The following is a 24,495-nucleotide window of genomic DNA, read 5'->3' on the forward strand; positions in this document are numbered from 1 at the left end:
TTCAAAGGCGGAAGGAGAGTGACAGTGCAGATCGCGTGCTGTCACGAACAGGAGGCGCAGAGAGCGAGAGGTAAGAAGGAGTGATCCTTGAGTGACTGAGTAAGTAAGCGAGCTAAGTCGTCCCAGCAGGCCGGCAAAGGTTTGGAGGACAGAGCGAGGACGTTTCGCTGTCTGGGGGATTGGCACCGTGAAGGAGGGAGGGAGGTAGGGAGGGAGGAAGAGGGAGACAGAGTGCAAGAGGAACAGCTTTAAAAAAACACAAACATCCTGTTAAAGATAGACTGGGAGAGTGTTACACAGCCCCTCTGCACAACAAAACTGGCTGGCAAGCACTTTGTTCTGGAGACCTTTTACAGTTGTAACTAAAGACTAATTTATGTTTGGCATTTAGATGTATTTCTCCGTGTAGCAACCTTAACTTATGGCAGGTGCTGTTCAGGAGAATATGTGCAGGTGTTCAAAAGGTAAGAGTATTAGTCTAGAACATCAGACTGTTCTCATTCCCAGGGCGTCAAATACAGAGGCTTGTCACAGCCGTCGGCGTTCGGTACCGCAGCACATGGCACCCTTTAGCGCTGGTATAGAAACACATTGGGTGTTCCATTAACTACAATAGAAGTGTGGAGTGGGAGTGTGGTGACATAGTTTAAAGAGCGAAAAGACACACACCGGGCGGGCGGGAGGGAGGGAGGGGAGATGGATGGTACCAACAAACCGAATGCTTCGAAGCTTCGACCGTTGCCATGGTATTCATCCTCCAAATCCCTATTTGAATGCTTCGTTTTTTAAATTTTTTTATATATAAGTATGTAACAATAATGTATAAATCCCAAAATAGCACACGAAATAAGGAATAATCCCACGACATCATTCATTATTCATATTCAACATGAATTATTATGAGTTATTCTCAGACGGATGTCGCTGTTTGTTGTGTGTAGAGGTGCGTGTGTGTGTACAGTAGTGCGTCAGCGGCACTGAAACAGGGGAGACAGAGACAGAAGAACATGTCAGCCTGGCTGCACCGCGAAGCTTCGAATACCTTCGAAGCCCAAAAACTATTATTCGGGACAGCCCTAGTTTCCGTGCGTCACGTTACAATCGGCTGTTCGTTCGTGTCCCTTGTTCTCAACGTTCAGTTTCATTTTCACTGTACAAACGTAGTTGTTTAAGCACCAATCATGTAGTTCTTTCCTAAACCTAACTATAGTGGTTTTGATGCCGAAAAAAAGGGACACCAAGGGTCAGGATAAAGCAGCAGTTAGTTGTTTTTTTTACAGGAATAAAACTCATTTAGTTCATTTTTGCGTATCAGCGGCATGATATCAATACATACTCGGACGACAGATGCTACAAACTGACAGTGAAGTGTCTGCTTCGTATAGAGTCTCAGCTCAGAGGAGCGGGAGTCAGATTTCACACACGGACGAGAGAGAGTGTTGACAGACGAGATGATGGCGGAAAGATTTGGTGTCGAAGCGAAAAAGCAAAAGCGCCTATTTTGGCAACATTTCTGATTTTAAACCCAATGCTATAAGGGAACAATAACGTCAATGAGGTAATCACCGTGAGGAGGAAGGAGTGTTCGCAGCTGACGTGCGAGGCGGAGCCGCGTCGCGTGGAAACCTGCGGCCCCCGCAGCAAAAGCTCGACCGAAGAGGCCAAACACACCAGCCATCTAACGGTACGTCAAAGTAAGCGCGCTACACATATTGATCGTCATCTTTTCTTGTAAAAATGCCCGGTGTAAATCGGTAACACCGGTGTTGTCACAAGTTTAATAACCTGTGGGAAAATGTCCTCGCCGTCACATCCCTAGTGGCGGCATGTGACGAGTTGGGATGAGGACGTGTAGAGTATATAACTGCAGCATTTGGTTCCCAAATATGTGTAACACAACCCAGTGTGCTGTATATATATGTGCCATTCTATGTGCCAGAGCCCTCCCAAGTCCAAAGACAGATTGGGGCTATAATGTGACCGAGATGGAGGAGGCATCCAAACACGGAGCTGTTAAGTAGGCCGCTTGCAAGAGACTGAGAAATCAATCGCCCTACACATGTTGCCACCCACATGTGCATTAAATGGCCTCATCATCACTCAAACTGTGGTTCGTATGTAGGCTGTGCTCGAGCTAAAGTCCTTAAAGAGAGAGGAGAGAGCGAGAGAGAGATGCAGGTCTGAGCTGTGCTGAAAGCACAATTTGGACCGTGTGGGTGTTTGTGTGGTAGAAAAACAAAATAACCAAAATCCTTTTTATTGAGATTGAGTTTTTTGATAGATGGCAGACACAAATCCAGGTGTATTAGGGCTCTTTGGGAGATTTCAGACTGCCGTTGCATTCGCCACCAGAGAACAGAAATTAGACCAGCCCACATGCTAAATAGGCTGCCCACAACAGCAGCCAAAATACATCATATACTAATCACCGAGCTGAGTGGGAGAGATGCAGAGACATAGGGAGCAGGAAGGGAGAGAGACGGAGAGGTGCAGTGAGTAAGTGTGAGGAGGGGGAAGCATGCGTGCACGTCGCCGGCATGCACACGCAGCCTACACAAATTCACACTGTAACAAGGTCATTTTTGTGGCCTGCCCAAGTAAATAAAGTGCAAGGGAGAGAATGTGGCAGGAGCAGAGGAAAATGGCTCAGCATTTACTGGCTAATTATCAGCCGGGGGAGGCGAGACGAGAGAGGCGAAGGAGGACAGATCAACACGCCGAGATAGAGGAACGGAAAGATGGAGCGAGCCAGAGAGACGGGAGTGTAATCTCTCGGCAAATATCACAAGAACAGAGGCGGAAGGGAAAGATGGAGAATAGATAGAAAAAAAATAGAGCAAAAAAAAAAAAAAAAAAAGTCTTTTGCAAAGTAGCTGCCATGAGGGTCGAGTGAGCAGGCAGGGGGAAGACAAATAGGCGGGCAAGCGTGACTCACTGGTGTGATCTGACAACTCGAGAGGTGGGGATCTACTGCCACCCTCTGCCCGTGGCCGACATGACATCTGCAGTGGCCAAGATCAGTCACGGGCGAAAAAGGAGGATCTTGGCTACTGTCAGGGACTGTGTTGGTTGTCAGTCGAATCCATTAAGTTGGTTTTAACCACAGGGGGCTCAGCCAGGAGTTACTCATTACTCGTGTCAGATCATCTCCCTCACCTATGGCAGCAGTGTTTTCAGTGTCGCTGCCAGCCGAGATGATTTGTCACCCAAATTACATGCTTTCAAATAAACTAGTGGTGTTTGTGCTGCTATTACTAACACCGTAAGCTGGCACGTAGCCCTTAGGTGCTGCAGGGAAAACAATGTTCTGTGAGGACACGTACTAATAACCTAGAGAGAGACTTTCTCACCTAATGGCTTGACTGAGTTTAACTGGGGCACGAACCAATACACCCTTTTCTCATCATCTGCCCCCCAAAAGTGACTTTTTTAATTTCTTAAAAGAAGCCATCTGACCTTGTAACCATTCTGTCTGACTTGTATTAACTGGGGCATACAGTGTATTAACAGCCAAGAGGCCCTTTCATGCCATCTCTTAACCATGGTTAAAGTGTTCTTTTCGCTTTCTATCCAACAAGACCTTCAATTGCTCTTATGCACCGGTACATTAAAGAGCACTTCTCTTCAAGTTGTTTTTCTTACTCCCGACATAGGCCAGACAATACATTTATATAAGTACTATACAGCTAAGTATTATCAGAAGTGGCATGTAAAATGTAAAACAAGAGACACAGTGAATAACTTATATATAGATTTTCATCCAAATAAAGCATAACCTTTAAAATGTTTTGATGGTTTTAGTCCAATGTTGTGTTTAATGCCATTATCTGGCTGAGTGAGTTGGAGTGTATCCTGTTGCTGTCCAAGTGGCACCACTATCAAAAAAACAACAACACACATCCGGTTTTAAGTTAGGATGTCTTGAAAACGTAAGTTACGTTAGTACCAGTGTTCATTTTGGCTGCTATTTTAGATTTAGTATCACTCTTAAGACAAAATGCTTATTAGTTTTAGTGACATTTTATTCATTTTTATCCTTCATAGTTTGTCGAAGAAAAGTCATTAGTCAATTTTTAGTCATTACTTTAAGTAAATTGTTTTCTGTCTTAGTTTTGTCAGCTTTTTTTTTTTTAAATTTAGTCTTAGTTCCATGTCAAATGTCCTTTTTTTTAGTCATCAGATTATATTGAACATTTCAGTCAATGTAGTAAAACTTATTTCACATAACATTTTCTCTAATTATCTGATGAAAGACGCAGGTTGAATGATTAAGAATGCAGCTACGGAGTCCTCCTGACTGACCTCATTAGTGATGCACTGTTCACCCGGCCCGTTATGTGAGCCAATCCGCAACCGGGCAACGTGCAAAAATATGCGTTAATTAAACCAAATCCAAAACCAACCCACAAACTAAATGCGTTATAGTAGCAGTAGCCACTGTGTGCGTTGTGTGTTTGAGAGAGAGAGAGATACAGAAACAGAAACAGAAAGAGAGAGACAGAGAGAAGAGAAGCTGGAAGGTGATGAAACTAAAGGGAGAAAAATGTGACATCTGTACTACTGCCAAACACACTGTTACTCTTCATATAACCTATCACAAACAAACACTAGTTTGGCTTTTTAACTACCATATTTTAATGGATTTGGTCCTCCTAAAAGCAACAGCGGCAGCGTTCCTGACAAGCTGGCGATGAGAGGCTGGTAAAGGGGTTTACACCACGTCACCTTTTATCCATCACCTCGCAGGTCGATGGTTACCCGGGGGAGAGGAGGGGAAGGGGGGAGGAAATGAAGGGATAGGAAGACTATCGGGGCATGGCCTACATCCACTTCTCCGGTTCCCAGTAGAGAGGTGGGAGGAGAGAGAGGCGAGACAAGTCAAAAAGGAAGATGCGTCAGCAGGATTGACTTATGGGGATTGGACCTGCTATGCCTCTCCACTCTATCCATCACTCAGATAATAAGAAGTGAAAAGCAGAGTGGACGAGAAGAGGGGAGAGGAGTGTATGATGATGGGATTGATGGATAGATGTGTCCCCGGGAGAGTCGGTGCATTGCAGTATTAGGTGGCGACAAATGTCACAGGGACGAGTACGGAGGGGCAATGACAGACCTGAGTAACCTTAGCCAATATGTACTGGCTTTAAAATGGCTCAAGCTGCTGCAGGGTCAGCATGACGTCTGCCACTTTGAACACAAAGTTTTTGGAGTCACATCGTCCTGTTGAAACTTTTTAAGCTATCGTAGATCATATTTATGTTATGCAGGCACACTACACGATAATCAAGCCCATTTTGGGCCGTTTGGGCTGTTTTGGGACAGCCGATGATGCAGTCATGTGGGAAAGAACGATAGACAATTGGGAACCAACATGACTGAAGGAGGATGTACAACAACCGCTGTCATGGCGGCCGCAGCTAATGCATGGGCTAATGCAATAAATGTTGACTTGTGGCAACAACGCGAGTGTTTATTTAACATGTCTCCATGACTTCATCCATTTTTTCTTATTTCTTCATGAATTTTCTGTACAAAGTGGTGCAAAAACTAACATCGTTAATTCTTCCTGTAGTGTTTTGTTCATGTTTAATTGGGAGAGATTTTGCGAGATTTCCTTTTCTTTTCTTTTTTTTTTAGTTGGGACTCATTTTTTCATGAATGACATTGGTTATGCCACATTCACAACAAGAGGAAAGCGAATTTAGCAAGCCACACTGTGTAACCCAAAATAAACCGATTGTGCAAACTTTTAAATTGCTCTTTTTCTGAATTGAATTTGGATCGATCAGTGCCAGGCTATGCTATCATAGTAGCTTGTTGTTGCATATACCATAAGACAGTCTGTGGTTTATACACATACATTTATACACAGAGTTTTCATCCGTTCGCTGTACAGATGTGATGTACTATTGTAGCTCTGGGTGCTTACAGATGGCTACAATATTTTTTTTCCTCCATTTCTGATTCAACAACGTCGGGACGTCGGTGACGACAGGAGGAGAATCTCAACGCTGATATGCATTCTTGAAACAGCGTCACGCGAATTTCTTGCTCGAGTTGAAATATTTTAACTACCGTGAATTTCATGTGACGCCCCGGCGCAAATTTGCGTCTATTCGCCTCTTTGCATTGACTTTGTATGTAATCGTGCCGGGCACAAAGTTCGCTTTGCACTTGGTGTGAACGTACCATTAGTGTATGGTGTGCTGTTTTGGCCAAATCGTTGCTTTTCCATACACTATAGGAACAAAACTGTTATATGAGCTTTTTTCTTTTTTTTTAGGGGGGGATTTGAAAACTCTGTTAGTGTAGGCCAGCCTTTACAGAAAATGGTTCTAGATTAACCACATAAACTTTATAAATTATGTAGAAGTCTCTTGCACGATGCATGGTGCATGATGGCCTTCTATTCCCTAAACAAAAAGACAAACTCAGCAGCAGCTGACATGGAGAAAGAGCCTCCTCTGTGTCTCTTTTGGAGGAGAGCATGAGGAAGAGGACAGAGAAAAGTCCTACAGAGATCAAAAAGTGCCCCACGATTTAAGCGGGGAGGCATCAGCAGTGCAGTAAAAAAACTGCGCAAGGATACCAAGGAGAGGACACGCATAGTCCCAGGGATCTAGATAATTCACTGACTTTCACTTCTCATGTCTTTTCATCCTTCTTCCCCTAAGTCGCCACACACAAACTCACTCTTTCAATTTCTTCTTCAACCCTCTCCCTTTCTTTCTTTCTACCTCTTTCATACACCCTCCAAATGTTCCCTCAATCTCCCCCACTACCCCCCAACCCCACTGCCCACATCCAACCCTCTTTTATTGAGGGGGTTCAGAGAGATCTGAGAGCAGCTCACACTGATAATATAAATGTTTTATCCTTTCTCTAGCCTCTTCCTTCTGACTCAGGAAAAAATATACATACACATAGTTTTCTCTTTTCTTTTTTTTTTTGCGCCTTCTTTACGGCGTGTGCAGTTTATCAAATCCATTCTGTAAGCAGATTTCCAAAGCAACACCTTTTATGTAACCCTCAGGCTAGCCATGAATTTTTCAGGGTCTTAAAAGTTCAGGGTCTGGAGGGAGCAAACACAGACAAAAGTCAAACTTTAGGAGTTATTAAACTTATTTTTTTCTCCATTCCTAGTGAAAAATATATCAATTGAAAGGGAAGGGTGCATGTCATCATCGAAATGCACACAGTGGGGAACAGATTTAAAGCTGATGTTTTAAGGCCATAGTTGCTTTACTATATTAAAGCTACAACTTAGACGCTATAATATGTCAACTCAGAGTTCAACTGTATTACCAAAATGTATCAAGGAGTCCATCTCACTTGATTTGAACTAATGTGTGATGACAACTAGGAGAGAGTGTACTCTTGCGTACTTGATATTAAGGACACTTCTTTCCCCCCCGACGCCCTGGCCAATAACCTCCGAAGCTAATATCTGTAGTTCTTGGCTTTTGGGGATCGTTCTGTGCTGCTGCTCCAGCAAACGCCAGCGATTTGGCCCTAATTTGACTGGGGAGTGCTTCAAGGTTGCTGTTAAGCATTCCTCCTCGTACCTTCAGTGGAGGAATTTTTATTTTTATTCAGTGGGGGTTGCAAATGTGAAAATAAGAGGTGTCAGGGGGATATAATTCGTTAGAAGCCTCAAAGTGGCTCTGCTTCTGCTGCAGTGCTGGGAGGAAATTGGAAATGCCGCAGTAGACATCAAGTGGTGGAAGAAAAGGGAAACAACCGGCCTCCACTCAGCGCTGAAGTCTTATTCATGCTGGGTAATGTCATGCTGAACGTTTTATACCTTGCTCCTGCTTTTTTCTCTGTAGTTCAGAGGTAAGTGAGGACTTTGAATGGAAAGCGAGATGATCCAAAACTGAAAGATGTTACGGGCCAAAGAAAAAGTGCCAATTAGAGGCGACACCTTCGCCAGTGGGACGCAGCTTATAAAAAGCCACTTCAGGAGCTCACCTTGGCCACAAATTGCCTGTCCTTCTGGTCCAAGTTGGCTGTGGGCGCCACGTAGTCCTTCCAGATGCGGACCTTGCGCTCTTTCGCACCTCTGGCCAAGAAAAAAAAAAGAAAATCACATAATCATCATCAGCCAGAAATACATAGCACATAAAGGGCTTACTCAAGTGAGCAACAATTATCCATTTGGCTGGAAAAAAAAAGCTACAAAAGCTCATTAAAGTGTAACAATTCCAAGATGATTAGCCCATAGTCATTGCTGCGCTGATTGATTGTAGAGAATGAATGTCATTGCAGCAGAATAGAGTGGGATTGTTCAGCTCAAGTAGTGGTGGCATAAATTTGCATACCACTTAATTTACACAATTATTTTATTACCTCAAGAATCTGCATGTTCTTTCTTTATTACGTCTTGTATCAAATCCGGGATTTCAAGAACCAAATATACTGTAAATCCCTACATTTTTTTCCATCAGCTGAGTAACTGAACTGTGCTGAATTTAATAATGTATGACATGATGACTAGTGGTGTAACGGATGGTAGTTGATCCGTGATCCATAAAGATTTCACCAACGTTTCGGCACACGTGAGCAGTTTAACCATCATAGTGTGAAATAAAGTTTCACTGCCGATCGTTATAGGCCGATATTCAGTAAAAAATACGCGATCGGGAGATGGACATTAATGCTTTCTGGTCGATCCCTGATGATGCTACATTGTGAACAACAAATCTGTGTTGAAATCGACAGGAAAAGAGCTAATAACGTTGGCAACATTATGGTGCGTTCAGGCTCCATTCATTAAAAATGAGCATTGGTCTAAGGTAAATTCTAACGTTATCATGATGTGTTCAAATGTAATCTTGTAAAATGTAGTTTTTTGGCAAGAAACTTACAATAATTTGAAGGATATGTTTTCACAGCAATATGAAATAGATTATAGAGAGGGAATTATGACCTGTTTAACTTCCTAACACTAGCTCTAAGCAGCTTATAATACATCATTAGAAATACTAACGCCAAGATTTTCTTTTTATCAATAAAAATACAATCTTTTATTTCCTAATAATTTGAATTGTGTTTTTATGCAAATAACCAGTATAGATGACTATAACAAAGTAGAAGGATAACATTTAAATTTAATAACAACAAATATTATCTGTATCGGCCCATATGGCTCATCGACGATCGTCAATCTGCGGCAAAAAACGTGATCTGGGCATCTCTAAAAGTTATATTTGCTCCTTTTTTTCTGCTGATACGATCCGATCTGTGATTAAAAACCCCGATGTGACCTGAAACGTGAGTTTTGTGACCCCTTGCACCCCTAACGATCGCTTAATAATCAGCGAATAAAATGCTAAATGATAAGTTTATTATGAATCAACAACATTTTTTAATAAATGCGCCAACTTTTGTAGCTCTTAGCATCTTCAAGATCTGTGCACTATCCAGCTGTTTTGAAAAACATCTAACAAAAGTTATGTTTTCTACGTGTCGAGTAGTTGCGTACCGTTCACCAGCTCTGAGTTTCTCGGCTCCCTGGGTGTAGACAGCCATGGACCAGTCTACACAGCGGGCGAAGCCTTCCTTCAGTAGGAGTTCCGTTATGTTTCCGTTCTGACGTAATGAGAAACAAAAGAACAATTAATACAGTGAGACGGAAAAGACTGAATTTCAATGACACGTCCACCACCGGGTGCCGGTTCCTGTGTCTTACCGGGTGAAGGATGGTTCCCAGTATGATCTGGTTGGGGCAGCTCTCCAGGATGATCTGAACGTCTCTCTGCAGAAGACGGGATTCGGTGAAGAATTTGGCCTCTGCTGCGAACGCCTCTGGTGACTCCGTGCCATCCGCTTCCCGCTTGAACGTGGGACACTGGAGAGAAGGGAAAACACACCGATAGGTCTTTTTGTCAGCAATGGGTGTTAAAGTGTGTCCGATTTGATTTGATTACATCACCATTGCAAGAGAGGCACACATTGTGTCTACTGAAATTCCCAGCAGTCAACAAGCGCCTCTAGGATGTTTTTTTGTGCACACATTCTTTTGATATAATCTGTTTTTTTTCTGTGTACTACTGTTATCCACTTTTCTCCCCCCCATCTGTATATGCTATCTGTATTCTCCTTTGAGCGTGGCAAAACAGCAGACAGATAAACCCAACAGGAGCAACGAGCGGAGAGAACGAGGAGACAAAGAACACCTTGAAATGGATGTAATATCTTCAAGTGGGAGATGAAAAAGATTAGTTATCTTGGTGAAAGAGACTGATGGGGAAATTTAGTGGAGCCGACGTGACACCAGAAGAACAAACACAGACTTAAAAGAGAGGGAAAAAAATTAGAAGATACTCTTTTCATGTCTTTTTTCTATATGTATTCATAACAAGACTGGATTGTTTACCGTAAAATACATTATTAATAGTTTTTGTGACAGTTATGTGAAGAAAGGTATGGGTGTGGAGGAAACTGTCAAAAACACATTTATTATCTACATGTGGTTACCCATTTATGCTATTTATTTATTTGCTTACTGCTGTTGTTGCTGTAGGGCAGCGAGTGAGTGGTGGTTACCTTAACTCCAGACAGCATGACGGTGACCAGGTAGTGGTCGGGGAGCAGCAAGGCACGAACAACACTGCCGTCTCGCACATGCTCGATGATGGCTGGAGGGAGGAAGGAGAACAGAATGTAAGAGCGATTGAGGGAGAGGAGAGTGTGTCGAATCAACGGGTTATTATCATAAACTAAAACAAAAATAAGCAGTGAAAAATATTGTCTTAAACTGAAACTGAATATAAATGATATCCATTTAGAAAAAATTAAACTGAAACGATACTGCCTGGTTAAAAACGGATAAAAATTAAATTAAAATAAACTTAAACTTCTGAGACATTATACCTAACAATCCCTAACAAACTAGAACTACTGTAAAATTAAATATATGAAAATTAAAACTTTCTGAAAAACTGAAACTAAACTAAAGCTAGCAAACACACTAAAAAAAATAAACTAAAATGACATTAAAAAGTCAAAACGAAAACAAAATATAAACTAATTGAAAATTCAAAACTATTATAACCTTGGTGGAATTGCAATGACCACACAGACATCAAGCTCTCGGATTAGACATATATATTTGTGTGCTGGACAACGCTTATATACTTTCCTTATAAGTATGATATTCATACTGGAAAATGTAGGGTGAGGACTGAATGAAGGGTGAAACCGACTATCTGATACTTTCAGGAAAAATGCCCAAAGGCTACCTGGGTCTGAGGATTACTTCATTCATTTGAATATTCCTTCATCCTGGGAAGATTGTAATAGCATGTATTCTCTTTTTCAACAATGCCCTGTGTGACACTCATTGAATTCAAGACTATAACACCTGTGATTTGCTGGTAAAAACCACAGTGTTTTACTGAGCGGTGGAATTGAGATATCTCGCTTAAAAAAAGAAATCGCTCTCTGGTACTTCTCAAAGAGGAGAAAGTCACGGCCTCCTTGGCAGACTGTGTACAATTTAAGTGATACTCCAACCAAAAGCTTTATCAAACACTCACTACTGGAGGCTTAAAAGGTGGCTGGAAAAAGGTTTGCAGCTTCTTTCCTCGCAGAATAAAAAAAGCTGTGGTCAGCTTGAGTGAATTCGCCGGACTGCTGTCAGTGTGCTCAGTATGTTGGAAACAATTATCCAAAGTACAGCTAAAACACAACTCCGGCTGGTGTCATACACCGTTCGTAGCTATACCTACGAAAAGTAATGCACTGTAATTTGTGTATATCCTATAAAAATCAATTTGTATGTAATCCACGTAATCGTGAATCAGGAAAACAAAAGAGTGGCGAACGCTATTACCGTGTGAATATCGTGTCCCGTGTGAAACCAGAAGTCAACATTGATTATTTGTCATGTAACTTCGATACTTATGTAACGCCACATCCAGTTATTTCAAACCAAACCACGATCTTTTCCTAAACCTAACTAAGTACTTTTGTTGCCTAACCTAACCAAGTCAATCTTTCCCAAAAAACTCTTCCTAACTGGACGTGATGTGAACAAGCAAACATCAGATTGTTTCAGTTTTTCCCTATGAAGATGTCCTAGCCTGCTCTGTGCATCAGCAAATAGAGAAAAAGACGTGTCGCTTGTTTGAAAAAGCGCTCGCCCTGACTCTATTTACGCTAGTTTTACACACCTCCAACCTATTTTCATTGGTCAAAATCGATGCTGACAGTAACTCAGAGTTAATGAATATCACGCTCTCTATGTCATATGGAGTGACATTGTTTGTAGTATATCTGGACAATGTTTTGCGCGCCAGAGTTCGCCCGGTCGCTATATGTTAGGAAGAAGTATAAGCCTAACTAAGGAAGTTGTTTCCTGTGAAGACATAAGTTTATTTTGAAGAGACTGTATGCATGTAACAAACAGAAATTGACACGTGCTGCTGGACATTCGTAAGAAAATGAAAGAAAAAAGGAGAAATAACTTTTTGGTAAGATATCATAAGAACCGTTGTTGAGAATACATTCCATTGTAACCAGTGTAAACCTGCTCTCCAGGAAGCAGGAATCTACCTACTTCTAGTGCTTGTTTTTACAGCTACCTTTCAAGCCTACAGAGGTGAGTGCTTGATACTTCTGGAGTATGACTTTAAAAGGTTTTACTATGCTATATGCAACATATCAAGGCTTCCGTTTACTTGGAAAGCTTTTGAGGTATTAAATTGTATTTTTCTCACATATCATATCACTCCACTGTTGCTCCTGACCTCTAACGTACTTTAACAAATTGGACAGGATGTGAGTCACTTGTGTGTGCGTCATTTCGCACCTAAATGGCATTTTGAAGCCTTGGTTTCTATAGACCTTCTTTCTGTGAATAACATGTTTGCCTGTATACGTGTATGTGTCAGCATAAGCAGATGAGAAAGTAATTGGTATTCCGCATTTCAACCACAGCAACTCGACGCAACATTTGAAGCGCTTCGACTGAATTGCTGCTTCCAATTTAAAAACAACCCTGACCGTCTCTCGTGAATGGAAAGAACAAGAAATAAAAGAATGAGGCAGCCTTCCTCAGTTCATTTCCCCATTCAATTAAAGTGTAGTGAAATGAGCTGAGCCACTGTTAACGGCAGTCGCCTGGAAATGAATTGAGTGGCGCATTACACCTCGGGAAAGGGTCAGAGATGAGAGACTGGAGGAATGAGCCGGTGAAGGGGTGATACAGTGTGTGCCATTACAAGTGGATTTTTCAGAAAAAAATATCTTCGACCAAAACCAAAAATGGTTGATTTCTGACAAAGCCTGCCTCTGTATGAGTGTGTCAGTGTAGATGTTTGCCTCCCAAACTCCTACCGTTGATGGGTCTCTGGTGCAAGGAGTCGACGAAGTTGCGGGGATTCTCTATGACGTACTTGACGTCGCGGATGGTGTGTGTACCGCCGCCCTCGCTCCACATGCCCTTCCTGGCAGCCTTAGACTGGTCCTCCAATTCACAGAGTCTGGCCTGGTCTGGACTGGTCACACACACACACACACACACACAAAAAGGAAAGTTTAAGACACAATAAAAGGAACACCCACAAAACACATTTCAAACTCTGGGCAGCTATTAAGTGAGAAAATCAATATGTGGCCCTCTTTATATGTAGTCAGTGGAAGTTAGCTGCACAGCCTTCTCACAACGTGACTGTTTGACTTTAATAGATTTGAGGTTTTTGCTGCCATTTTCATGTAATAAAAGTTGTGAATATGGTACAAATATTTCCCTTCTCTTTCCAGCCCATCTCATTTAGAAGAAAATTGCATGCAGCCACAGTGTGAATGCTGAACACCTTGGGATGGAAAGTTCAGTTCATCCAACTATGAAAAGCAAAGAATTCGTCCTTCTGTGTGTTATTCGCATATCTCGAGAACCGCTCTTTTGATCTACTTCACACTTGGCGGGTGTATTGCTCGGGACCAAAGGACATTCAATGTCAAATTTGGTGCAATCTGGGCATGTTGAATATTAACAAACTTTGAATAAACAAGCTGGAAGCAGAATCGAACCAGAGTGTATTTCACCAGTGTTTCTGGCCGTGAAACACTGGTGCAACCTGTGTGTGTTTTTCCCTCGTGAGTAAGACTGTATTTCCCCGGTGTCAGAGTTGATACTAACTTATAACACCAATAACGTTACCGCCAGCAAAATACCTCCTCTAAGTGTATTTCACCGGTGTTGACTGACCATAAGTAGCTTGGGTGTGTGACGCAACTATGTCATGGCAGGTGTATTTCGCAGGACCCAAGGAAGCACAGTGTCGAGTGTGAAGGTGTTTGTGTGAGTGGTTCTCGAGTAGGGCTGCATAATTAATAATTTTGTCGAAATCGCAATATGACCTACTGAAATTTTCAAGTCGCAGGATGAGGAGGAAATCGTAATATTTGCTAAAGATGAAATGTGTGTCAAAATTACCATTTCAAATTAAATATTGTCATGCTACAGAGATGCCCTGGCCTACACATCATATTCTAGAGATCCACGCAAAAAAAAAAAAAATAATCACACCATAATCATTTTAATATGTTTTTCAATGAAAATGACAATAATGATGTGAAAATTATTACACCCTCTAAATAATGCAAATCATATCGCAATTGCAATATCAGTCAAAATAATTGCAATTAGTGCATCCCTATTCTTGAGAAAGCTGCTAGCGGCATCACCACAGGCCAAGCATTTGTTCTGAACAGGCATGTTTTGAACGGGCACTGCACTAGTCTGATTTAATTTTAACAGACTGGGACATTTAAAAATGTATTTTAGTGCGTAAAATAAGAAACCAAAATGAAATCCCCACAGCAACTTTATAAAATTTACTTCAGTGATTTAGATAAATAGCAGGAAACCTGGCCTGCTACGGAAACCTGCAGCTGAGTGAAGCCGATATTGAAACTTTCACAGATGGCTTCTTCTTACCGGCTTTGAAAAATGAAAATGCTGTTAAAGAACACTGCTGCGCTAAAGCTGTGAAAGCTCGAGTTAAAATACTGCTAGTAACTAGGTTACAAACATCTATAAAAGATCAGAGGGCCATAAAACCCCTTTGACAACCTGCCCAAAAAAAAGGCTTGTTAATTTCACACCAGTCAGATATGTATAGTCGCCGTACAGTAGCTAACGAGCAGAAAAGGTTCGGATTGTAGAGCTGCACCCCTTGTTAACTTTAACATGTTCTAATTACTCGTATCCAGGCTGTGTAAAACAAGGTCTTCGCATGTGTTTGGTAAGGCTCCAGCTTTGTTGAATTAAATGCTGCTCCTGACAAACTGCACCGTTGTTTTTAGTGGCAACCAGCTGATGACCAGAACATAACTGCTTCAAAAATGTATCCGAGCATTTTGCGAAGAGACAATAACCGTGTTTGACAGCTCCTTCAAAAGCAACCAACGCAGCTGGCTACAAACGCCACAATTAATTCCACGCTGGCTCTCTAAATTGTGCAGCCTAATGCTTTTGGAGGGCCCTCGTACAACTTTAATTATATTCATTACTTCAAATGGCTAACAGGCTTTTGTTTAGAATGAAAGGCTGCCCGATTGATACGGGAGTAGCGATGGTGACTAGAGCTTTTTTTTTTTTTTTTTAAGAACGAACAGTGCACAAACTGAACTTTCCACATCTTGAAAAGCTGCCTAAAAGACGCCGTTCGCTTTTTGGAGAAGCAACAAAGTGGGTCTCAATTAAAATGCCACACACATGTAGCCCGTTCTCCAGCTGTGTGTTCCTAATTGGGCTTTTGGAGTCGTGCCCAAAAAGCTGTCCAGTTCTTTCCCCCCACACTACACTGATTTGATTCAATTTGAAGTTAGTAGTTAAATCAGTTTCTTGCTTACTGAGCAACAATAGTGGAACTTTCTGTAAGAAGTCAATTGTGTTTAAGCTCCTTATGAATTTAAAGCGCTAAACAAGAACAGAGAGCTACAAAAGATAGAGTAAGGGAAACTAACAATGCAATCAAGGAAAGCAGACATTGTGAAGCCACGGGAATAAATGGAAAGCAACACACAAGCAGAGATTGGTTAAGATACAGAAACAGCTTCATGTGTGGAGGCAGACGATAGTGAACTTATCCGTGTCTCCAAATAGACCGGTTTCTCTTTAGGTCAGCAAGTTTCCTTCCAACCAACACATTGCTTGAAATCAAAACGGATATCGATGGGTAGGAAAGTGCAATACTGAGCGAGGCTACTGGTGGGAACAAGGGCCAAGAGGAAAAGAAACTTTCCAATTCCCTTATATTTGAACACACTGTAGGCTATATCTTTCATCTCCATGTGGCTCCCTTGTGCAACCAAAATAGATACAAAATATTGAACCTTAGCAAGATGTTTTATAGCTCCCTGTTGTCTTACAGTTTGAGGAAGGTGTAGGAAGTCGTGTTCCCAAGTATACTTGACTGGAGGGGTTCCACCCAAGTGAGCACAGCTCAACCCCCCCCCCACCCCTCCCAGACGTTTACACCCCTCAACCAGCACTCCTCTGGGGCTCCAGTTAAAAAGGAGCAACGGGGGGTTATAACGCACAGTTGGTCTCCATGTTAATGCAGCTCCCTTCTGCTCTGGTGGGCGGGCGTTGTATAAACCAATCAGTCAAACCCCCCCCCGCCTGTGGTTTTTAATTTTTCAAAAGGAAAGTTGATTGCCAAAGGAATCTGACCAATTTACAGCCACTTCAGTGAATGGATAAAGCATTTTTTAAAAAGAAAAGCAGTCCGACTGAGTGACGGAGATGAAAGAGCGAGCGGGGGAGATGGATGAACGTGTCTGTACCAATCACTGTATGGCTCAGCACCAAGGACAGCATTTTTTATGCCTGATCAAGTTAGAGTGAAACTCAGTCAAATGATGAAGCTTCCAACAGCAAAGCAAAAAAAAAAAAAAAATTCATCTGTGTGATTTAAATAAACATAAATCTGCCTGACACTGACAACTGCAATATGTAGCACAGAGCTAAAGCTGACAGAGAAAAAAAAATAAAAAAAATCACATAATTAATTAATAGCAAACTTTAAAGTCAGAGACTAGACTAGAATAGTAAGTAATTGCACCATTGCTCCATACAGTGTAACTGATAAGAAGGAGGGTGTTAGTGTAAGTGTTTAAATGTATGCTTTCAGGTAAAAACAACTTTGATTTTGTAGAAAGTTCAGCTGGAAGAATCTATAGCCCCTTTCCCACTGGAGAAAAAAAATCACTAACACCCACTAACATCTGGCTTTTGTCATCAGTGGGAAAGGTTGCAATTCCCGGGACAAATGACTCTGCAGTAGTCACGGGTATTTATCGGCTCCGATCGGCAGTGATGGAAACATGATACCCAGATGAAAACACAAATTTTCGCCCCTTTTCCGATTCTGATTTCACATTGCTATGTGACACATGTTGAAGTGAATATATAATGAATAAAATCAACAGGGATTTGGACAATTATTATAATTTATTAACGTATTTATTAACGTACGAAACATATAATTAATATGATCTCCTCAATGCCAACAACTCCAGTTGGACAACAGTCATTTTACCTCGCTGATCATCATAAAAACACATTTCATTCAAACTCGACAGAAACAAAATAAAACTAATCAAAATCGAAACTTGTTAGTCTTCCCCACTGTTCCAACAATCACCAACTCTGGTGTGGGAGTATGAGAGAGAGACTAGATAAGTATGGGGTTACTTTTGTGTCTTTATCATCCAATCAAACAGAATAAGTTTGAAAGCAAAAACTTTCCACACTGTAATCAAAAAATTGATTTAAGAGCAAAACTTAAGACACTGTAATCAAAAAATGTTTTATCGCAAGTAAAATAAAATTGTGATAAAATGTATTAATGCAAATCCAAAAAGTTTTGTTTGCTGTTGAGCTTAATCTCGGGGCTGTAACTACACTGAAAGATGTAAGACACGTCTCTATTGGTCACGCATTTTTTAACCCATTCAAATATCACAGATTGTTATACAAAAAGCAATCTACACGCACCAGTTCAAACACATCTTTCTTGGTTCTTCAATGGAAGTTATGTATAATTAATTTATTAAGCGCATTCATTTTCTGTCTTCTCACAATGGATGTTGCCAAACTGTCACTCCAATCGAGACGTGTCTTACATCTTTCAGCGTAGGTCCCGCCCACAAGATTTTGGATTTGCAAGCAAAACCTTTGGAATTACTATCAAATTTATTTTACTTTTGATTGCATGTGGATAGTTTTTGCTCTCAAACCTATTCTGTTTGCTTGTATAATAAAGACAAAAAAAGTAACTGGCGTCCGTGACGTCAAACGTGACACTCCAGGAAAAAAGAAAAACAGAAAAGCTAGAGCATCGGCACGGCATACTTCCAGCAGGAAAAGGAGTCCATCGCCCATTTTTAGTGGGTTTTCCGTGTTTTAAAAAACCTGCACATAGACGCTAAGTCTGGTGGAAAAAGGGTATAACGCAGTTCTTCATAACACTCAAGATCAAAAGCAGACAACCAACCACTCAACAACCTTGTTGATGGCTCTGAGATGACCTGGAGGCAAACCACTACTCGTGTTATGTGGAGTTGGTCGGGACCAAAACCTCTCTGGGACTATGTAATTGCAACCATAAAAGACATTATGGGATATGCCATTCAAAACAACAGTGCTGTACAGTAATTAGTGAACATTGAGGAGGCTATACAAGGACGAGAACGATACCGAACAGCGAAAAAAAGCTACAACAAAAGAGAAAAGTTACTTGGAATCAATCCTCAGTTTCCAAGGTGACACTTTTCAAGATGAATTCATTTAATTTATGTGCAAAAAATCTGTTAGTTGTGTTCAAAATACAGATTTCATTATTTCATACATATTCAAAAGTCAAATAAATAAACAACTGTGCCCCCATTCAGCTCTGGTTAAATCTGGGAATTGGCTTACCATTTTCCCCGAGCTGCAGTCAGCTTCTGAACACATTTAACTGCAGTGTCCGAAGCCATCATCGTTATAATCGCCCCCATAATTATGATCCCATCATAGTTAGTGTGATCAACGTACCCAGTCACGAGGGGTAATGATATTGGAGGCTATAGCGCGCTGAGGGGAAAAAACTTAAGTCCTCGCTGAGTAATGGGCCTCCCCCTTTGGCCAAACGACGCCCGCTTACACTTAAAGCATCATTTACATTAGTGCTTGTTCTGGGCCATTGCGCAGAATGCTTGAAATGGGTCATTAGTAGCAGAATATCCACATCATCTCTCTGTTCAATGTTGGAGGATACAAAATGTAGCAGCATGAGTCAAATTGCTTGTAATGTGTGTAATGTGCAAATACTGCCACTGGGGGGGATATACAGTGCTTTGTCATATAGCGCTGGGTGTGTGTGTGTGTGTATTTAGGAGATTACTGTGTAAGGGCAATGTGGCAGAAAAGGGTTTCAGAGGGACATTGCTGTAGCAGCAGGGTAATACTGCCACCATCTGGGACATCATGGCTCCAGCTCAATTCTCTACAGTCTACCGGTTGAAGACTTATGTATGCATCTCCCCACAGATTTACCAGTGTTTGTGCTGCTATATGAAGATTACATCATGTTGCCAAAGATGATTTCCTCCTCATTCTATGTAGTGCTGCAAAACTAAAAACCAGCAAACATTACATTTCATTTGAAATGTGTGCTATTCACTATTCTCGAGTGGGTCGCTATTCTCTGCCGACTGGGTCCCTATTCTCTCTCTCTCCCCCTCTCTTTCATGATGAAAAGAAATGTAGGCTACTTCATAATATAAATTAACACCTGGACCTGGACCTGTGAGTCATTCTGCGTCATCCCCATCAGAATAGGGGCAAATAGTCTGGACACAGAAATGTTTTTCAATAGTGTCTTTTATTTTTTCAATACTTATCCAGACCTGGAAATGACTCAAATCAAATTCAATACTTTTCCATACTGCGTAGGAACCCTGTGATAGGTAACAGTTATATATCCCGAAGAGGGATAAAAAAACTGGTACAGTCACATATTGTGTGGGATATTGGATTAATCGGTACACAAAATTTCCTCTGAATGTATTTTCTTTTTCGAGTCACCTTTCCAAAAAGCAGAGATGAGCAGAATGAAAACCTAACCTTCTTCGGCATAAGTATCAGATTCAAGCTTACACCTAAATGTTCTGATAGTGAGTGTTTTTACGCCTGACAAAACCATATTAAGCATAATAAGTGTCATGCCATTTGTCCTGTATATAATCCATTCATGTCAACAAACAATCATACACATCATACATTACAGGTAGCAGAGAAACAGAAATCTTACTTGTTCCCCCTGATTCCTTCCCTGCGGACTGTGGCGAAGCCCTCGTTCACCAAAGAGTCAGCAATGTTCTCGCCTGTTGTGTCTTAAATGAGGAGAGAGAAAAAACATTTTTTCGATTTTAGACCAGTATGATTAAATTTACACAGCAGTTAGTTTGTTCTGGTCAGGTAATTTGTTTGGACAAGAGGCAATCATGGGCGCTGACATTTAGGATACAAGGGACATTTAGCTACATAAAAAAAAAAAAAAAAAAAAAACTTTTTACAGGTGTGCTGATTTAACGGTGGATTACGGACAATTCTCAGTTAAATCTTAAATACACTCTACAGTACTGTACCACCATCAAACTATTTAAAAAAAAACAGTGTATTTGACAAACTATGATGCTATTTTAGCACAAAATATACACAACATTTTGATAGCACAAGCATAACTCAAAATCTTGGGGAGACCCCTGAGTTACTACAATAGGTGTGCATAACTGTATTACTGTTTGAATTCCACATCACTGGTATGCAGGGCTCAAGAATTAGTATTGCCCTGGGCAAGTAAAAATGCCACGTCGGGCTAGTAGATCTAGCATCTCAAAAGAATTAATACGTTTTTTTTCCAGAGCGGATAATGGAAGTAGCTAAGGAGTAAGCCATCTCGCTTCCTTCTCATTTCTGTTGAGAGTTGCACATGCGCGGTGCCGATCGGGCACTCAAATGAAAAAATTGCGGCGGGTAAAAAAAAAAGATTTTGAGCTGAAGTACAAGCGAGCAATTCAATTATCCTGGAAACAAGGTGGCTTCGGCGATGTGGGGCGAAACTACAGATTATTTAACCAATTAAACACGACAATTAAATTTGGTCTTTGTTGTCGTTTGATAACCGCTAATACATAGAACAATTTGTATAGGGGCAAGTAAAAATTTACTTTGGGTAAGGAGATTTGTGACCCACTTGCCTAAATACTAACGTTGAACCCTGTGTATGTTGAATTCAGTATAACGTGTTCCCTTTAGCATGATTTTGCTATATTCTTCAAAACATAAACTGCTGACAAATAAAGAGAAAAGGAACATTTATGTATTGAGTATTTTTCCCCAGTGTGGACATTGTTCAGACCAGTTTGTGATTTTAGATGTCCACTCACCTCTCCCCAGGTAGACCATGCCGTACTCTCGGCCCAAAGCGGTCTTGATTTCCACAGTGAAGCACACTTCTTTGCCGATTAGCTTCTTGCGCAGGAACTCTCTGGCTTGAAAGGCCCACGGCTGCAATACAGACAGGAATATCAATGAACTCTTCCATAAGGCGATCAAATCAAACAACAAACAACTAACCAAAGTGTGTTTTGACTGATGAGTAATAAACCTGCTTTTTTCCCCAATATGATATTATGGTTAAAGCAAACTATCTCTGTAAGCTGATTTAAATGAGTTTTTACTTCTTTTTTTTCATCTGATAAAAGAAATAAGGCCTGACCATCTGCCAAGGCCAAATTGGAAATGTTTTTAAAAATTAAAAAGCAGAAATTTTAGTCTTGCAACATTTGGATACTAATAGATTTTTTTACAGGCAGTAGGACAGACAGTTGTAACGTCTGGCTGTGATAAATAAATAGATGGGCTTTTCAAAAGGCGTGAAAAGGAAATTACACCAGTGGTATCTTCAAGCCTCGAGTTCAATTGAGATTTGACATGTTTATCTCGAGGCTACATCATCGTTTAGACAATCAAAGCACGGTCTAAATACCAATTCATACATAATTACAACTGCTCGATGGAGATGAGGGTAGCGAAGCCACGTGACAAAAATCCCAAAGCAGATCTTCTACCCACAGTTAAAAACAAATTGGAAAAGCATAGCGGGTGCTGCAGGGCTACTTAGCAGGACCTTGTTCTGCCTTTGCCAAACACAAATAAACAAACACAAACACAATAGGATGGAGCTGCTCACCTCATCGGGGGTGTCCTTGGTGTCGGGCTGGCCCTGAGCGGCTCGACGGGCCATGGACCCTGCTCGGATATTACTGAGATTGATCTGACGCTCCGGGGGTGGGCCGCCTCGAGGCTGGCCCCGAACAATGATGGCACAGCCTGACAAGACCTGGAGAGATGAAAACAAAGACTGTCAAACTGGAGAAGATAAAAATCAAATGTGAGAAGTATTGGCCACTGTTTCGTTAAGCAAATGGAGATAATATCTTCAGAAACTCTGAAATTATATTCATCACAAAAGAGATTATGCTATTCACAGGCCACAAACAACAGGAACAAATTCCAGACCACAACACCTGCGTGCAAAGAAGAAATTAGCGGTGGCTTTCAGTTTCTATTTCCTGCACTCTGGTACATTAAGTAAACCGTTGTATTATTTGCATTGTAGCAAGAGTGTCAATCTGATAAGCACTGTGTGAGGGTCATGGAGGATTCATTTGAAATTGGTGTGACATAAACAAGTACAGAAAATAAGGAAATCATCAATTTAGTGAATCAGATCCGAGCTTGTGTTAAACCTGCTGTATGGATGCAAACCAAAAGAAGTAACAGGAGCCTAGAAACTATTATAGAGCTGAAAAACAACTTCATGTTGCCATGGAGACAGTCTGTCATTCAAACGCAAGGTGAGATCACGCCATCTGACAACGTAGCTAAATACAAAAAAAAAAAAAAGATAACCTACTCTTGGGTTTGACAACCATGGCATTTACACGAATCTGAGCAAACACCTTTTATCTGCAGACTCTCCGGTGTGTCTGCGGGGGAGCATCACTGGGGGCTGTTGATCTAAGATGTGGGCTAGATAAAGTCAAATCACCACAATTCCCCACTATCTATCCAACCCAATCCCTCCATAAGTATAGGCTAAGCAGCGGAGTAGTTGTAGTTTTTACACACTGACCAGGCATGGAAAAAAGAGGCACTACTCCGACCGCCCTTCTCTGTTTACAAAAGGGACAAGTTCTACTTGGAATGCACTACACGGCCTTGCTTGACTCTCTGATCACCTTTCTCAAGGCACAGAGTTGATTATTTTAGATAAGGGCCATTGATAAAGGTTGTACTATGAATCTAAATTAGGTATACTCATACTTGCCAACCATCCAGATTTCCCTGTTTTTCAGTGCCCTCTCCCGGTGTCTCAATTCTCCCGTATTTCTCCCGATTTATGACCAATTTTCACACCTTTTTTGTTATCTCAACCTGTTTCTGGCACTGTACAGCGTGAATAAGCTCTACTGTTTCAACCCGGACGACCATACAGTTACACCTAATGTTGTTTACTGGCAGAAGAGAGAGCTGCTCGCGACATAACTCGGTTTGAGCTGCGTTTGTCGCACATCACAGCGCTCAGTTACAGAAGTTGGGCTTTGCTCGACGCACCGAAAAAGCCGCCGTGGCGTTGCGCAAGCCATTGGAAATAATGTGTGCGCCGTTGTCGGGTTGTGTCTGAAAGGGCCTTCAGTGAATGAGAGAATTGAGAGAGAAATGGAGAGTACTAAGAGATGGACAAGCAGGGGCAAAAAATGAATGAATGAACAAATGAAAAATGATGATTAGTGCATGCCAGAGATTCACACAAGTTCATGCCAGAGGGGCGAATTATTCTGTAATTCTTTCCTGAGAATTGAATTAAAAGTATTTAAGATTAAAAATACGGGATCAGTTTTTAATTAATAGTTTACACGCAAAGATTAACTCAGTCAATACTTTATTTCAATTGCAAGGAGATGTGCCCTCTCAGTGTATGTGCCCTCTCAAAGTAGCTCAATAATGTTGGATGTTACAGGGACTGTGATAAATGCAAATGTAGATCCCACTGCTCTGATTGCATAAAAAAGTAAACTTTTTTTACTCAGATTTTATGCATATGGCAGTGTATTCTTTATACTGACAGTTTTCCTAAAATTTGATTTTAAAAAAACACAATATATTGCCATACTTACTTACTTAATATATCGCACATATTGAATCGTAACCCCTGTATCATGATACGTATCGCCAGATTCTTGCGAATACACAGCCCTATTTTATACAGTGGACATAAATCAAAGAGACCTTTCTTTCTAAAATAATCCAACTACTCCGTCTCTGGTTGCACTAACAGATGCTTCACAAAAACCTCAATTCCTTTGGTAATAAACCCACAAGAGTGTAATCTACTGGCACACTTCCTTCTCAAGGGAGATCACCAG

At 41.2% G+C, this 24,495-nt stretch overlaps 1 protein-coding gene across 3 annotated transcripts in view; it reads right to left on the reverse strand.

Annotated features, from left to right (window-relative positions):
• The window catches only part of snd1 (staphylococcal nuclease and tudor domain containing 1), a 220,349-nt gene that overhangs the window by 190,677 nt on the left and 5,177 nt on the right, over nt 1-24,495 (reverse strand). For all 3 annotated transcript variants that reach the window (XM_037760706.1, XM_037760707.1, XM_037760708.1), the window contains exons 2-9: nt 22,257-22,406; nt 21,451-21,571; nt 20,313-20,394; nt 13,342-13,502; nt 10,549-10,640; nt 9,692-9,850; nt 9,485-9,591; nt 7,971-8,062 (exon numbers count right to left, since the gene is read on the reverse strand). In XM_037760706.1, the coding sequence (XP_037616634.1) occupies nt 7,971-8,062; nt 9,485-9,591; nt 9,692-9,850; nt 10,549-10,640; nt 13,342-13,502; nt 20,313-20,394; nt 21,451-21,571; nt 22,257-22,406 (964 nt within the window). The remainder of the gene's footprint in view (nt 1-7,970; nt 8,063-9,484; nt 9,592-9,691; nt 9,851-10,548; nt 10,641-13,341; nt 13,503-20,312; nt 20,395-21,450; nt 21,572-22,256; nt 22,407-24,495) is intronic.

This window comes from Sebastes umbrosus, chromosome 23 (genome assembly GCF_015220745.1).
Source record: "Sebastes umbrosus isolate fSebUmb1 chromosome 23, fSebUmb1.pri, whole genome shotgun sequence".
NCBI classification, from domain to species: domain Eukaryota; kingdom Metazoa; phylum Chordata; class Actinopteri; order Perciformes; family Sebastidae; genus Sebastes; species Sebastes umbrosus.